A 14,166-nucleotide genomic window follows, 5' to 3' on the forward strand; every position below is an offset into this window, starting at 1 on the left:
CTGGCAGCCAAATGGAGCCCGTCACAGGAAGTCAAAGGCTCTGTTTTGTGTCACCCAAACTTGATCGACTTTTTTGACAACAGCGAAACTTGAATGTTTAATGTTGCTTCACTGAAAGTTGACAAGAGTAGCGCCTACAAGAAGATTTGGACATTTTTTGACCTGACAAATATTCGACATGGATCAAAACATTGTCCATTCAAATAAATGTGTTTTTCATCAACGTCGATTTCCAGTAACCTTTCGCCTACATGTGATGCAACTGACTTCACTCCTCTTACCTGAGTAGTCATCTGTAAACGCAGACAAATTCATAACCTCTGACATTCAATGAGAAAATCAGCTTTCCGTCCTAAAAACTCAGAGGCGGGAACTGTCATGGCTGTGAACTTACTGTTGCTGTTAAAAAGCTGTGTGAGCCTTATTCTCATTCATTAATCTGTTGTCTCCAGTGTGTTTGGATGACACTTTTGGCAACGACTGCAGTTTGACGTGTGACGACTGTTCTAATGGAGGAAAATGTAATCCATGGAAAACTGGCTGCGACTGTCCTGACGGGTGGATCGGCATCGTCTGCAACCAGAGTGAGACCCCTGACACACATACACATGCGTATTCTGTCACTACTGTATCAAGCCATAAAGTCAGTCTTGTCGATTCAGCGGTGATCAACCCTTTTATTTTTCGATCTCGCAGCATGTTCTGAGGGATACTTTGGGAAAAACTGCTCCTTCCCCTGTAAGTGTAAAAATGGTGCCAGCTGTGATCCCGTCACCGGGAGCTGCCGCTGTCCACCTGGAGTAAGTGGAGACTTGTGCCAGGATGGTGAGTTGTCTCTATTTTTCCCAGACTAAAGTATTTGTTCCTGAATTTTTCCTTAATTATTTCCGACTTGGTTGTTTCCTGTGTGCAGGCTGTCCTAAGGGCTTCTATGGGAAGCAGTGCAATAAGAAATGTAATTGTGCCAATAACGGGCGCTGCCACCGGACCTATGGAGCCTGTCTGTGTGATCCAGGACTCTACGGACGCTTCTGCCACCTCCGTAAGCCCCACTGTCCTAATATGACCAGACTCTCACCCTAAAACTGTCAGGAAGCCCAATTTATGAAATCACTGATTGACTGACTCACTGTGGATTTTAGTAGCATTGCAAGCATCAATATCCAATAAAACAAGCTTATAAATACTTGTATTGTGGCTCTGATTTTAATGTCTGATTCTTTCTGTGCACCATCCTGATGTGAATTCATCCTTCTGTCTCTCTCCTTGTTTCTTCTCCTTCAGCGTGTCCGAAGTGGACCTTTGGCCCAGGCTGCTCTGAGGAGTGTCATTGTGTCCAGCAGAACACTCTGGAGTGTCACCGTCGCCATGGCACCTGTGTCTGTAAATCTGGTTACCAGGGCAACACCTGCAAGGAAGGTGAGCACACTGTCACAATGATCTGCTCATCAAAAGACTGCACTACTGTACAAATACAGATGATGAATTGTATTTGAGTAAAAAAGTAAAGTAAATAAAGTAAATATAAAAACACAACAAAGAAACAACAAAGCACAAGTCTGAACTCACACTCTTGATGCAGACATGCGGTTAGTAAAGAAAAGAGAAGGGATAGAATTGTTTGCCATGGATTGTGAATTTTCTGGCTGTTGTTGAAAAAGGGTGACAGGATGATTGAAACTGATGAAGTATCCACTATGTCTGGCAGTGCCAGCGGCAACTATTCAAACATGCTGCTGAATTGTCCCTGAATAACGGTGAAGCCGATCTGATGTCACCACAACATGCTTGTAGGCACTCGGGCGCCCTTTGATCCGACTCTGGAGATGGTCCAGAATGAGGTCTTTATAGCTGCAGAGGGAGAGGGTCCTCTGCCACGAGTGCGCCATATTGTGCCACCATGTGTCTACTGTAGCCCAGGACAGACAAACCAAACACTGGAGAACACTAGAGAGTTTCGCAACCATCGTAGGTTCTCCTACATTCTTGGAAAGGGAGGGTGAGGCGAGGGGTATTCAGTTGGTTGAAATTTGCAACCTCACCACTAGATGCCACTAAAACTTTTACACTGGTCCTTTAAATTGGTAATGAAACACAAATCAATGCGGTTTGGTTTGACTCGGGGCAGCCAACAGTGCTGCATCTCTAGTGTCTGTGACCACTGTGATGGAAATGTCCATACAGGCTGAAAATGCCCTCAGTCAAATTCACCAGAATGTGTGTGATTTGCAAAGGTAACTTAAACTCTGATATACTCAGCACTGGGACTCTATGTTTTACCACATTTAGTGTCTGAGAAATACCAGATCGCGTCTGAAAAATGATTATGAGAAAATCATTATGCCATTTTTTAAAATGTGTCCTGTCTCTAGAATGCAACCCAGGCTCTTATGGAGCTGGCTGTGAGAAGAAGTGCGCCTGTCCACCAGGAGTGTCGTGTGATCATGTGACTGGACAGTGCCAACGAAAATGCCCTCCTGGTCGTCATGGAGAGAATTGTGATCAGGGTAGGTGGCCCTATAGAAGACACACTTTCCTCTTCCTTAAAAGCTCCTTCGTCTTCAGTGTTTATCCTCACGTACAAATCTCTGCTGTGTGACTTGTGTCAGACTGTCCAGAGGGAAGGTTTGGACCAGGCTGCGCACATCCTTGTAACTGCACCAGCGCCCCATGTGACCAAGTGACGGGACAATGCAAGTGTCCGGCAGGGACGTCAGGAAAGCACTGTGAGAGCTGTGAGTGCAGACAGGTGTTTTCAACAGCTAAGTGCAAAATAAGCACACACAGTTTACTTACCAATGATAAAAATATGAATATCTTTTTTACAGTGTGTCCAGAGGGTTTCTGGGGTCGAGGCTGCACAGAAGCCTGCCCAGCTTGTGAGAACGGAGGCATGTGTGATAAACACAACGGGTCGTGTAGCTGTCCTCCAGGGTTCATGGGAAGATTCTGCCAGAACTGTGAGTATCAGCGGTGTGCATTTCTGGTTTCCATAGCACGGTGCATTAAACAGTCAGCCAGCTGAGGAGGACGGCTGCACTCTGGAATATTGAAATCGTGCAGTGGTGCAGTTTGGACAAGAAATAAAGAAGCATGTTAGACGACGGAGGAGTAGTTTTTCTCAGAGGTCGTTAGCTAAAATCCTTCCCCTGCTCTGAAAACCACCTTGGATGTGTTTTCACTGGGAAAAAGAAATATAATTCCGCTGGCTCTGACGGCTGAATCATGGAACCAAACCTGTTATGGGAACTTGCTGTGCTTTCATGCAATCTGGTGGAGTTGGAGTTAAGGTAGATTAGCCTTGATGTTTAAGAGATTTTGTCTTGCCTTTTGCAGCGTGCCTGAGTGGACGTTTCGGTCAAGGATGCCAAATGAAGTGTGTGTGTGAGAACAACGCTCGCTGTGACCCGGTGAGCGGGCGCTGTACCTGCGCCCCAGGCTGGACCGGACACAACTGCAGGAAAGGTAACAGCTCTGGAAAACATGCATTATCACTGCAGATCTGACCCAACATCAGCTACTAACGCTGAAGGGAATTATGTAACAACACTGATCTTACGTATCTGCCAGCAAATGGTGTTCCCGGCTATTTCCAATACTGATGTTCTGTTGCAGCCTGTGATGCCGGACACTGGGGGGCAGATTGTGCAGAAACATGCGATTGTAGAAACGGAGACGGCAGCTGCGATGCTGCGACGGGCCAGTGCAACTGTGAGGCTGGTTACACTGGAACACACTGCCATCAGAGTATGTGGTTATGTTTCCATTACAGCATTTAAAGACCACAGTGTGTCATGATTTCAAGTTTCTACACGCACAATTGTCATTATAGAATATATCAAGTTTTTGTTTGTTGAAGTTCTCGTACACCAGAAAGTCTTACCGAAATGTCACATTAGAAAAATTTAAAATTCTGTCGATCACCAGTGCTAACTGTATTAAGAATGTTTCAGTCTGAGATGAAGGTCTAAGGACTGAAATGTTAATAAACTGAGTCATTTTTAGAAAACAGAAAAATTCTCTGAAAAAGAAGCAGCTTGCTTGGCTATCATTCTGCACAGTGTCGTTCTTCATGCTACCACCAGATGGTGCCAAAGTAATAATTTCAAATCCTGCACGCAGTCACTTCAATATTTCAGTTTACTCTCTGTTGGGGGCATTGGCCATTGGGTCATTTGCTTCTTAGGTATTTATTTTGTACTGTATCATTGTGTCATTTTACAACCAGCCTTTATAAATCTGACATTCGACATGTTTAACGTCACTTGAAGCTACACATCACTAGGCTGTAAGTCTAAATTGTGAGTGTGTGTGTGTGTGTGATATTCCCTCAGAGTGCCCTGCAGGTATGTTTGGTCTTGGTTGTCGCCATCGGTGTCAGTGTGACAACAAGGCGTTGTGCGACCATGTGAGCGGAGCTTGTACATGCCTGGTGGGATGGACTGGGACCTTCTGTGAAAAGTGTAAGAGAAGCTCCTTGATCATGAAGCCAGATTCACCTACTGAATATGCACATATGTTAACAGGTAGTCATCACATGTGTGTGTTTCAGCATGTCCTCAGGGTTTCTATGGGCTGGACTGCCAGGAGAAGTGTTTGTGCCTAAACGGCGGGAGCTGTGATCACGTCAGCGGGCTTTGTTCCTGTCCTGCCGGCTGGATCGGACCGGTCTGTAACCTGAGTGAGTGGCAGGTGCACCGCAGAAAGTTTTAAAGTTGACAAGTGCTGGTGTCGCTCCAGTGTTATGAAGGCAAGGTGGAATCGGAGGCTTGTATCAGGACATTTGCGTAGCAGCATCGAAGCACCGAGAACATCTTTGTATTGCTGACTCACAGTGGAACAAAAGCACGCTTAGTTTCAGAGGGATTTGGGAAAACCCAGACCAATCACACATGAGAAAGCCCCGACTCGATGCTCCCCATACTCTGGCCTGTATCACTTACCAGACACTGGAATTCCCACTTTTGATCAGTAGAGTTCATGAAAAGGTAATGATATTGTTTGTCCCTCTCCTGGCAGCGTGCCCAACCGGTTCCTATGGGGAAGGATGTAACCAAACCTGTAGCTGCCGTAACGATGGCATCTGCCACCCGGTCAGTGGACGCTGTGCGTGCACGGCGGGCTGGACCGGACCCAACTGCACAGAAGGTCAGTGAACACAACGCAGAGCAGAGCAATCATCTATATGACAGGTAAATAAGGGCCCACAAGATGTTTTTTTCTGTGTGTTTTTCTCCCAGAATGCCCTGCAGGGTTTTATGGAGCAGACTGTCGGCAGCGCTGCTTGTGTCAGAATGGAGCCACCTGTAGTAAGACCAACGGAAAATGTACTTGTGCCAGCGGATGGATGGGCACAGCCTGTGAACTGGGTAAGACTCCTAAATGCTGTGAGTAACAGTCTCTGTATGTGTTACCACAAAACCACCTTCAGATGGACCATTGGAGGGAAAACTTTCATTTATTACAACTTGGGTTTTTTTCTTGTACTTTTGCCCGTCATTTATAATAACATACTCAAATTTGGGAACGCTGATGTTGCTACGGCAACGGCTGATGGGGAAGAAACATAAACAGTCATTTGATTTTGCATTTTACGAGCGCACAGTTCTCAGCAAAAGTGGAAAATGTGTTGATGGATATATCGACATCATGGCAGCAACGTTACACCTGCCACTACAGTTTCAATGTCTGTATCTGCAGAAAATGTCACTTACATGAAAACCTACTTCCTGTAGTTGTCAAATTATTAACAGAACATGATTAGGTTGTAAGCAGACAAACAGTTGCAACTTTTTTATTTGAAAGTAAAGCAAAAAGTAACACAGGTAAACTGTGAGCGAGCTGTAGGTACTGTAGATCAAAGCTAAAACAGGAAGTCGTTCTCCTTTTTGCCTCCAAATGAGTTTGGCTAACCTCAGAGTTTGTCTAAAACCTCTGTGATTGTCTGACTGCTGGTGTTTGTTACCTTGTTGGACTTGTGTTTAGCAGTTTTGCCAGATTCCCTGTACAGTTTCATTGTTACCAAAATGAACATTGAGTAATGGACAGAGCTACAAAAATAAGACCCAGCTGGTACAAAACCAAAATTTCCTTTTCCAAATCAATCTAAGAATGGACTCAGATGAATTTGTAATTTTTGGCCAAACTTGACAAAACTTACTGTACAGTTAAATCAATGTTTCTACCTTTACCTGCCACATTTCTCTCTAAACTCTCACACTGACATGCTGCTCACAGGGCTGCACAATCAGCCGACTTCACCCAATTACAATCATGAATCTTTCACCAGTGGCAATTTATTCATATCACAATTTTCAATAAATGTCAATAGCTTTGAAAACCAATGGAATCTGACCAGGAATTCCACCAACCATCAGCCAACAGATTATTTTATTTTTTTTACATTATCTTATTCATCACGCTTGAATTAAACAGGACAAAATATCAGAAGTAAGTCAAAATGCACTGGTGTATAAACATTATTATCGAGGTGAATCTGATGATTTATCCTGATGCAGACCTCAGGTTGTTCGGGCCGTTTCCACAGACTCACTTCCAGTAACGCTGAAGTCAGCCTCGTGTTCCAAAGCCATAATGACGTTGGTTAGTCTGGACAGAAATGCAGGAGAATAACATTACCTGAACCCTGAAGTGAACATTTAAAACATTGGCCTGTGGTTGTTTTACTGTGCTCGGGAAATACATCAGCCTGAGTTCAATTTGCTGCCTTAGCTCTTTTGGTTTTGCTTACAGTCTGGTTATTTGCTGGCAGAGTTCGTTCCTGCACCACATGCAAGTCTGCACTGTAAAAGTCTCCGTCGACCTGGCAATGACATTCCAGCTCCGTGTCCCTCTTAGCTCCACATGGCACTCGATCCTCCCTCTGTGCCTGTTACAACCTTCCCCTGTCGTGCTGTGCCAGGCCCTGCCCCCCTCCTCATGCTCAGGAAACCTCTAATCTTGTCGCTGGAATGTCTTTACCGTCTAAACTCAGGGGCTACCTGTGACCGCCAACTCCAGACTGTGTCCAACTCTAAATTATTGGGGACAAAAGCATGTTGCAGCCATCAGCAGAAATATGACAGCGCAGGTTTTGCCTGTTTTGTAAAGGTCACATGATGTGTCTGTTTTCTCTCTCTTGTCTGCTTGTGCACGCCGCCGCTGCTGTATGTTCACACAGAGTGTGTAGCGGGCCGGTTCGGTGCTGACTGCCAGCATCAGTGTGAATGTGAGAACGGCGGCCAGTGTGACAGACAGACCGGACGGTGCAGCTGCAGCGCCGGCTGGATCGGACAGCGCTGTGAGAAAGGTGAGCCAGTGAGACTCTACTCGCACAAAGCTAATGGACCGACAGAAGCTGTGACCTCACGGGAGCTGCTGCACTGCGGGAACTGTTGGACTGGCAATATGGTGTTTTTTTGTTTATCATAACCTCCAGTTTGCTTCCTCTCTGCTCAGCATGTGAACCTGGCCTGTTCGGTGCCGGCTGTGAGGAAAGATGCCAGTGTGCGCACGGGGCTTCATGTCACCACGTCACTGGGGAGTGTCAGTGTCCTCCAGGGTGGAGAGGAAAACTCTGTGACAAAGGTGCAAACCTGCAGTAAAGAGACACCTGGTGGACGGATTTGTCTTGTTACTTTAACAATTAATCTACTACGCTTTCAAACGCCTACATGCACGTGCAGGATTAGAGAAATCTGTCACATTTTAGATAAAACTCTTTGACTTGTGACACTTCATGTGTACTTAATATCATGTGTTTATTGCCTTGATATTATTATTCTGTTTCTTGACTTGATGAAAACATGAATTAAAAAATAGATAAAAGCTAAACAAAGCAAGAAAAAAAAAACCCAATATGCTAATTCTCAGTTAAAATGACAAATGTTGGCATCTACATGTAGGATTAAGGATGGGGTTTAAGGGGAATATATAGAATTATTTTTCTTCTTCTAAGTCAAAGCTCTTAACATTTCAAATTGTTGCTTCCTTTCAGCATGTTTGCCAGGCATGTATGGAAAGGGCTGCATGCAGCGCTGCAGCTGTGCTCAGGGCACGTCCTGCCACCACGTCTCTGGGGACTGCGGCTGTCCTCCTGGATTCACAGGAAACGGCTGCGAACAGAGTGAGTCCTGCAGGACCGACTTCTGCCTCCACTGCTTGCTCTGCCCATTTAGAAAATGAAGAAGCTTTGTTTTTTATAACCTATTCTTGCATTTGTTGGAACACTCTGAATGACACATTTAAATTGCATCAGAAAGCAAAAACATCTCTAAGAAAAACTGCACATGTGAACGCTGCCTGTCCCTCCATCAGCTTGTCTTCCGGGAACCTTCGGACAGAACTGTAACCAGGTCTGCCAGTGCTCAGAGACAAACCAGCTCTGCCATCCGGTGTCTGGATCCTGTTACTGCGCTCCAGGATTCCATGGCCCCAGATGTGACCAAAGTAAGTGAAACAGTATATTCACACCTCTTAGACATATCACATTACACTGAGGAAGCAGGGGCCTTTTAAAAATGCTAAATCTTGTCTTTATTCTATAGTTTGTGCAGAGGGTCGTTACGGTCAAAACTGTGAAGGAGAGTGCCAGTGTGACAATGGAGGAAAGTGTGTCCCTTCCACTGGAGCCTGTGAATGTCCAGCAGGATTTATAGGAGCGCGCTGCAACATCAGTGAGTCCATCTGAAACCACGATGGTGACAGCGAACAAATTAGTAATATATGTCAGCGTGGCGTGACAAGTAACCTGGTGTTTGTCTCGGTGGCGACAGCGTGTCCAGCTGGACGTTACGGAGTGGACTGTGCTCAGGCGGCGCTGTGTGGAGACGGAGCCCAGAATGACCCGGTCACCGGTCGCTGCGTGTGCATCCCTGGACGCAGAGGAGAGGACTGTGGACACAGTGAGTTTTCAGTTTAGCGAATACATGTTGTTGTGCCACTTATTGGTGCTGCATTAACCTGCACCTGAATATTCTCCATTAAACACAAACCCAAGACTAAGCTGTCACTCGAAGCAGCAACACCCATAATTATGCATTACTTTAAATGTTAAAATAATTGAAATGAGTGAGTTAAATAAAAAATCCCCTCTGTACAGTTGTCATACATTGGAAAATAGACACCAAAACAGTTTCTTATATCAGGTTGTAAACATATTTATTTCTACTAGAAAGCTGCACATTTTAATATGGGGGTCTATGGGGATTGACTCGCTTTTGGAGCCAGCCTCAAGTGGCCATTCGAGGAACTGCAGTTTTTGACTCTTGGCGTTGGCTTCATTTCTCAGCCCTGGAGGTTTCTGCTCGGTCAGGAAACAGTAAAAATGCCAATGAACACATAATTGGGCAGATTAATTGTAAATTAATATGTGTTTTATTGGCTAATATTGGCAAACTAGTTTTATTACAGAAGTGATTCTTGTGTAATAGACATCTGACGAAGCCATCACAGTTTTATCCACTGTGATGGCAGTGGATAAAACAACCTCAGATCTCTGACACGGAGCCCTCTGATCAGTTTAAAGTCCAGACTCCTCGGTGCAGGTTTCCATTAGTGTCATCAAGCTTATTGTGATGCATCATGTTGTCATGTCTGCGTAAATTGCTCTTCTTACTGTAAGACAAATGAAGGGCAGCAGATGGAAAACAAGCCCAGCTTTTTTTTTTTGTCATCTTGTTTTTTGTCAGAGTTGTTAATGAAGCATGTTTCCTCAGTTTAATCCGTGTGTGTTTTCTGCCCTCAGGCTGCCCTCCAGGCTGGTTTGGGGCAGACTGTGTCCAGCGCTGTAACTGCAGTAACGGAGGAGTGTGTGACACCGCAACCGGCAACTGTACCTGCGGCCTGGGCTGGACCGGCACACACTGCGACAAAGGTGACAACACACACTTTTATATATCTTGTTTTTTAATGCAGTCAGGCTTATTTTTTGCTGCTGCTCATTATCACATGATCTGCTGCGGCATGCTCAGTGTAAACATGGAGACTCTGGTTAAGTCATAGGGTTGATTCAGCTCCTTCTTCTTCTTTTTTTTGACTGTGTCTTCCTGTTTTACTCGTCTGTCTCTCAGAATGTCCTGCGGGCAGATTTGGTGCCAACTGCCAGCTAAAATGCAGCTGTCAGAATAACGGCTCTTGTGACAGAGTGACGGGGACGTGTCAGTGTGGTCCAGGCTACTATGGACATCTGTGCGAACACGGTGAGAGCCTAACACATTAACACACACAAAGAGATTATAACTATGATCAGGAGAGTCCGTTAAAGACAAAACCCAACAATTAACTGATTGTTATAATACGGTTTGTGGAGCTGAGGCCTGATATCTAGTTCCTCCATAGTTGTCCTGAAACTATAAAAACACTTGAGCGAGCGACTCCATCACGCTAAATGACGTCCTCCTTCATTACAATAAAAATGGGAGCTGTAGTTTATTTTGAGTCAATCCCACATTTGCTTCCATAAATACTTAAATCACCCGCTGCTTATCGATGTTATGCAGCTCTTTTTTAAAAAGAAAAGACATATTTGTGACTTTTTTCTTTTCTTTTCTTTTTGAAGTTTTAAATTTTCAGTGGGAAGCAATGTGCTTGGCATCTCCCACAGAGAAGGAAGGGAAGGCAAAAAATTATTTAGAGACAGGCGAACACATTGGGCTGAGATTATCATGGGGTTTGTTGACAATAACAAAAACAGAATATCAGCAGCCTTATCCTTGGCAGATTTAATATTATTGTGATACACAAAAACAATAAAAGGCCTGAAGCAGTCACCAGTGTGGCTGTAACAGGGTTGGGTGTCTTTTTCATGACCAGTGCCAATAAGATTGAGCTTGCTCAGTTCGCAAAAATCTTTTTTCATTTAACTAAAGAAGCCAAATTTCTTAAATGTTTAATGCTACAACTGGACAAGAACTGAAATGAAGCATATTTATTTAAATTAGATGAGTAAAAATCTGACCAGACGTTTTTGGCCGCTACCAAAAAAGTTCTGAGATTCAGTAACTGGTTACAGGATTACTCAGTAATTTTACTTTAGTGAAAGTACCAACATAATAATTTAAAAATATGTCAGTACAAGTAAAAGTCCTGCATTCAAAATCCTACTTTGCCCCTAAAACTCAGAATTATTAGCAAAAAATGTGGTAATTTACTGAAGGTATCAAAAGTAAACATACTTGTTCTGCAGAGAAAAGGGACTGTCTTATATAGTTGTATATACAGGATGACATTATTAGATGGATGCATCGATGTGTGAGCAGCTCTGTGCTGTTGTAGCTGGTCGAAGTGGAGCTTTAGTCCAGTTGTTCCAAACCTCAGGATCTGGCTCCGTCACAGGGTCACAAGATAAATAGTAATTAATGGGGTAGGACAAAAAAACCCCCGAAGAATTCTGCTACACAGATGTTTAATTCTTTGGATTATTCCTGTTTCGACTCGTTCATTAATCCAGTGAGAACATTTTAAAGGTCAGTTTTAAATCTCGTGCCACGAATCCCTCGTCCTCAGCCTGTCCTGCCGGTCTCCACGGCCTGCTGTGCCAGCTGCAGTGTGACTGCATGAACGCGGCCTTGTGCCATCCCGTGTCGGGCCAGTGCATCTGTCCTGCAGGATACCGCGGAGCTCGCTGTCACAGAGGTCAGTCGATTCACCGCGGACTACCTCAGTGTAAGAACAGGATTGGTGCCTTCTCTGTGCCTAATTTATCCTCGTTTTGGAAACGTTTTTCCTGTCGTCCTCTCAGTGTGCGAACAGGGTACCTTTGGTCTTAGCTGTGCCAAGGCGTGTGACTGTGAGGACGACGCTCCGTGTGACCCCGTGACAGGAAGATGCCTCTGCTCCTCAGGGAAGACTGGACCCAGATGTGACACCGGTAACACACACACACACACACACACACACACACACACACACACACACACACACACACACACACACAGGTGGTGCAGACCTGTGAGAGCTTCAGTGCAAGTCCATCAGACTTAAAACATGTCACTCGGCTCCTCTCCTGTGCTTTATGTCAGAGAGGGGGAGACTTACAAGATGCTCGTTCTGCGGGAAGCAATAAAGATGTTTTGTAAATCTGCTGTTGTTAAGTCATATGACTCATTGCAGATTGCATATAAAAGAAGCCGGAAACAACCTCAAACATGATCAGACAGTTTAGCCAAAAACATTTGGTTAATAATAAGTTGGACCCAAAAAGAGCGTTGCAACAATTCATTTTCCCTCCAGCATTCAGGGGTTGTGGCCTGTCTGCCAATTTAAAAGAAGAGATTGACATTTGGGGAAATTTGCTTTGTAGCAGAGTTAGATGAGAAGATAGACACCACTCTGTCGGTCGCTTAGCTTAGCATAAAGACGGAAATGGGGAAACAACATGCCTGTAGGTGGATCTGTCATCTTTTCTGATTTTCCAACTATCTCTGTTCGTGTGTCAGACTGCAGAGCGAATCGTTACGGGCCAGACTGCGCAGAGACCTGCGAGTGTGAGAACGGGGCGCAGTGCAACAGACGGAACGGCCGCTGCAGCTGCCTGCACAGCTGGATCGGACTCTCCTGTCAAGAAGGTACAGCAGTGAAGAACCAGCGTGGCTGACACACATGCATCCTCTTCTGTCTTCACAGTTACCTTAACTTCAGCATTACATGCACACGGACAGCAGGTGACGAGCTTCGCTGACCCTCGAGTCAGAACAGACATCACACTTCAGCTGACTTGGTGAAATAAGAGGAGATAACTAGTTGAAGTGCTGACAGTGTTCAGCTCCTGTCTACGTTTGGGGCAGAACTGCTGAGGCTGCTCTTTCTCTCCGGTGTCATCTCTGTTCTGATCAAATGCGAATGTCGCGTGTTCACCGAGCTTGTCTCACGGCTCTTTGTGTTTCCTCAGGTGGACCCCCACACCTCACCGGCGGCAGCAGAGGAGACTCGCAGCACGACAACTCGTTATAGCACCGCCGTCAAGCTGGAAAAGTCCAACTGAAACCGGGACGGATCAGCTTTGTTTTGCTGAAGTGACTCGAGTGAGTGAGAGCTTGTGACAGGAAGTTGTAGCAGGCAGCTGGAAGACCTTCATGGAAAAACAGACTCTCTGATGAGAACTGCAGTTTCATGTTTGGACCTGAGCTGGATGAAAGTTTTTTTTTTTTTGTTCGTGCCAAAGTGTCCTTTGAGCTGTTGAAGCTCGTTTCATCAGCCTGACCTCACTGGTACGCTGTGATTTTGTCTGCGGTCACAGTGGAGCATCAAACACCTTTTAGTCTTAAAATCACTCCTCAGAAACTACACCTGCAGAGTGCAGCGTCGGGAGATGGTGGAGGTGTTTACTGCACTTTTGGCATTTTGTGTTTAATATTTTGTCCGAATACCTTTTGCAGGTACTGTATATAAAATAATCTCTAATTTTGTAAGGAACTAAGTGATATTGCTGGATATGATGCAACCTTTTGAAACCATATTTCATTACTTGCCAGCACCATGAAGCTGTTTTTCACTCTCCACAATATGAAGTACTACCCTCAGTCCAGTGGTGCTATGGTGCTTTACTGTACAATGCAACAAAGACTAGAACGATCCTCTATCACAGTAAAGCACATTCCTGTTGACTGAATATGCCTTAAAGGACAGCTGGAATTTTACAGTTCACTAAGGATTACATTGCAAGCATTCATTTGCACCCTCTCCAAGGTTAAGTGTCTAAATATTTTCTTTTGAACTGATTGTGTATGAATTGCTTCATATTTATATTTCACACAGTTATATACAATTGAATATACAGCAAGTTTGACTGGATAAACGAGACTTTGCAGCTCTGCTAAACCTACAGTCCAGTAAAACAACCCAGAGTGAGGTCTTACACATGAATGCCAATAAAGACAGACACATAAAGTTTTGTTTACCATTCTTATTTTATCGTTATTTCATTTTCATTGAAGATTGAAGCTGTACATCCTGTCTAAATTCAGATTCAAGCACAGTGCAGATAGCAATGCCTGCAAAAGAAAATTAAAAAAGAAAAGAGAAAAGGCAGAGGTGATCACAACCAGAAATATATACAAAGGTCATACTATGTACAGGAGATACCAGGCTCTCTCTACGTCACCTTCAGAGTGAATTCAGTCCACCATCGCATTCACTTCAGAGCATTCCTCATGATGCATACACAAC

General features: G+C 44.6%; 1 protein-coding gene across 2 annotated transcripts in view; it reads left to right on the top strand.

Moving 5' to 3' along the window:
* megf6b (multiple EGF-like-domains 6b) overlaps positions 1-13,873 on the top strand; it is a 58,553-nt gene extending 44,680 nt beyond the window's left edge. For both annotated transcript variants that reach the window (XM_041952598.1, XM_041952606.1), the window contains 25 exons: positions 453-584; positions 697-825; positions 914-1,042; positions 1,285-1,419; positions 2,373-2,507; positions 2,610-2,735; positions 2,829-2,960; positions 3,337-3,465; positions 3,616-3,747; positions 4,335-4,463; positions 4,553-4,681; positions 5,020-5,148; positions 5,241-5,369; positions 7,181-7,309; positions 7,459-7,587; positions 7,997-8,125; positions 8,317-8,448; positions 8,547-8,675; positions 8,775-8,903; positions 9,746-9,874; positions 10,071-10,199; positions 11,506-11,634; positions 11,741-11,869; positions 12,438-12,566; positions 12,890-13,873. In XM_041952598.1, coding sequence (XP_041808532.1) covers positions 453-584; positions 697-825; positions 914-1,042; positions 1,285-1,419; positions 2,373-2,507; positions 2,610-2,735; positions 2,829-2,960; positions 3,337-3,465; positions 3,616-3,747; positions 4,335-4,463; positions 4,553-4,681; positions 5,020-5,148; positions 5,241-5,369; positions 7,181-7,309; positions 7,459-7,587; positions 7,997-8,125; positions 8,317-8,448; positions 8,547-8,675; positions 8,775-8,903; positions 9,746-9,874; positions 10,071-10,199; positions 11,506-11,634; positions 11,741-11,869; positions 12,438-12,566; positions 12,890-12,951 — 3,179 coding nt within the window. In that variant the 3' untranslated portion in view covers positions 12,952-13,873. The remainder of the gene's footprint in view (positions 1-452; positions 585-696; positions 826-913; positions 1,043-1,284; positions 1,420-2,372; positions 2,508-2,609; positions 2,736-2,828; positions 2,961-3,336; positions 3,466-3,615; positions 3,748-4,334; positions 4,464-4,552; positions 4,682-5,019; positions 5,149-5,240; positions 5,370-7,180; positions 7,310-7,458; positions 7,588-7,996; positions 8,126-8,316; positions 8,449-8,546; positions 8,676-8,774; positions 8,904-9,745; positions 9,875-10,070; positions 10,200-11,505; positions 11,635-11,740; positions 11,870-12,437; positions 12,567-12,889) is intronic.
* The last annotated feature ends 293 nt before the right edge of the window (positions 13,874-14,166 follow it).

This window comes from Chelmon rostratus, chromosome 2, assembly GCF_017976325.1.
Source record: "Chelmon rostratus isolate fCheRos1 chromosome 2, fCheRos1.pri, whole genome shotgun sequence".
NCBI lineage: Eukaryota > Metazoa > Chordata > Actinopteri > Chaetodontiformes > Chaetodontidae > Chelmon > Chelmon rostratus.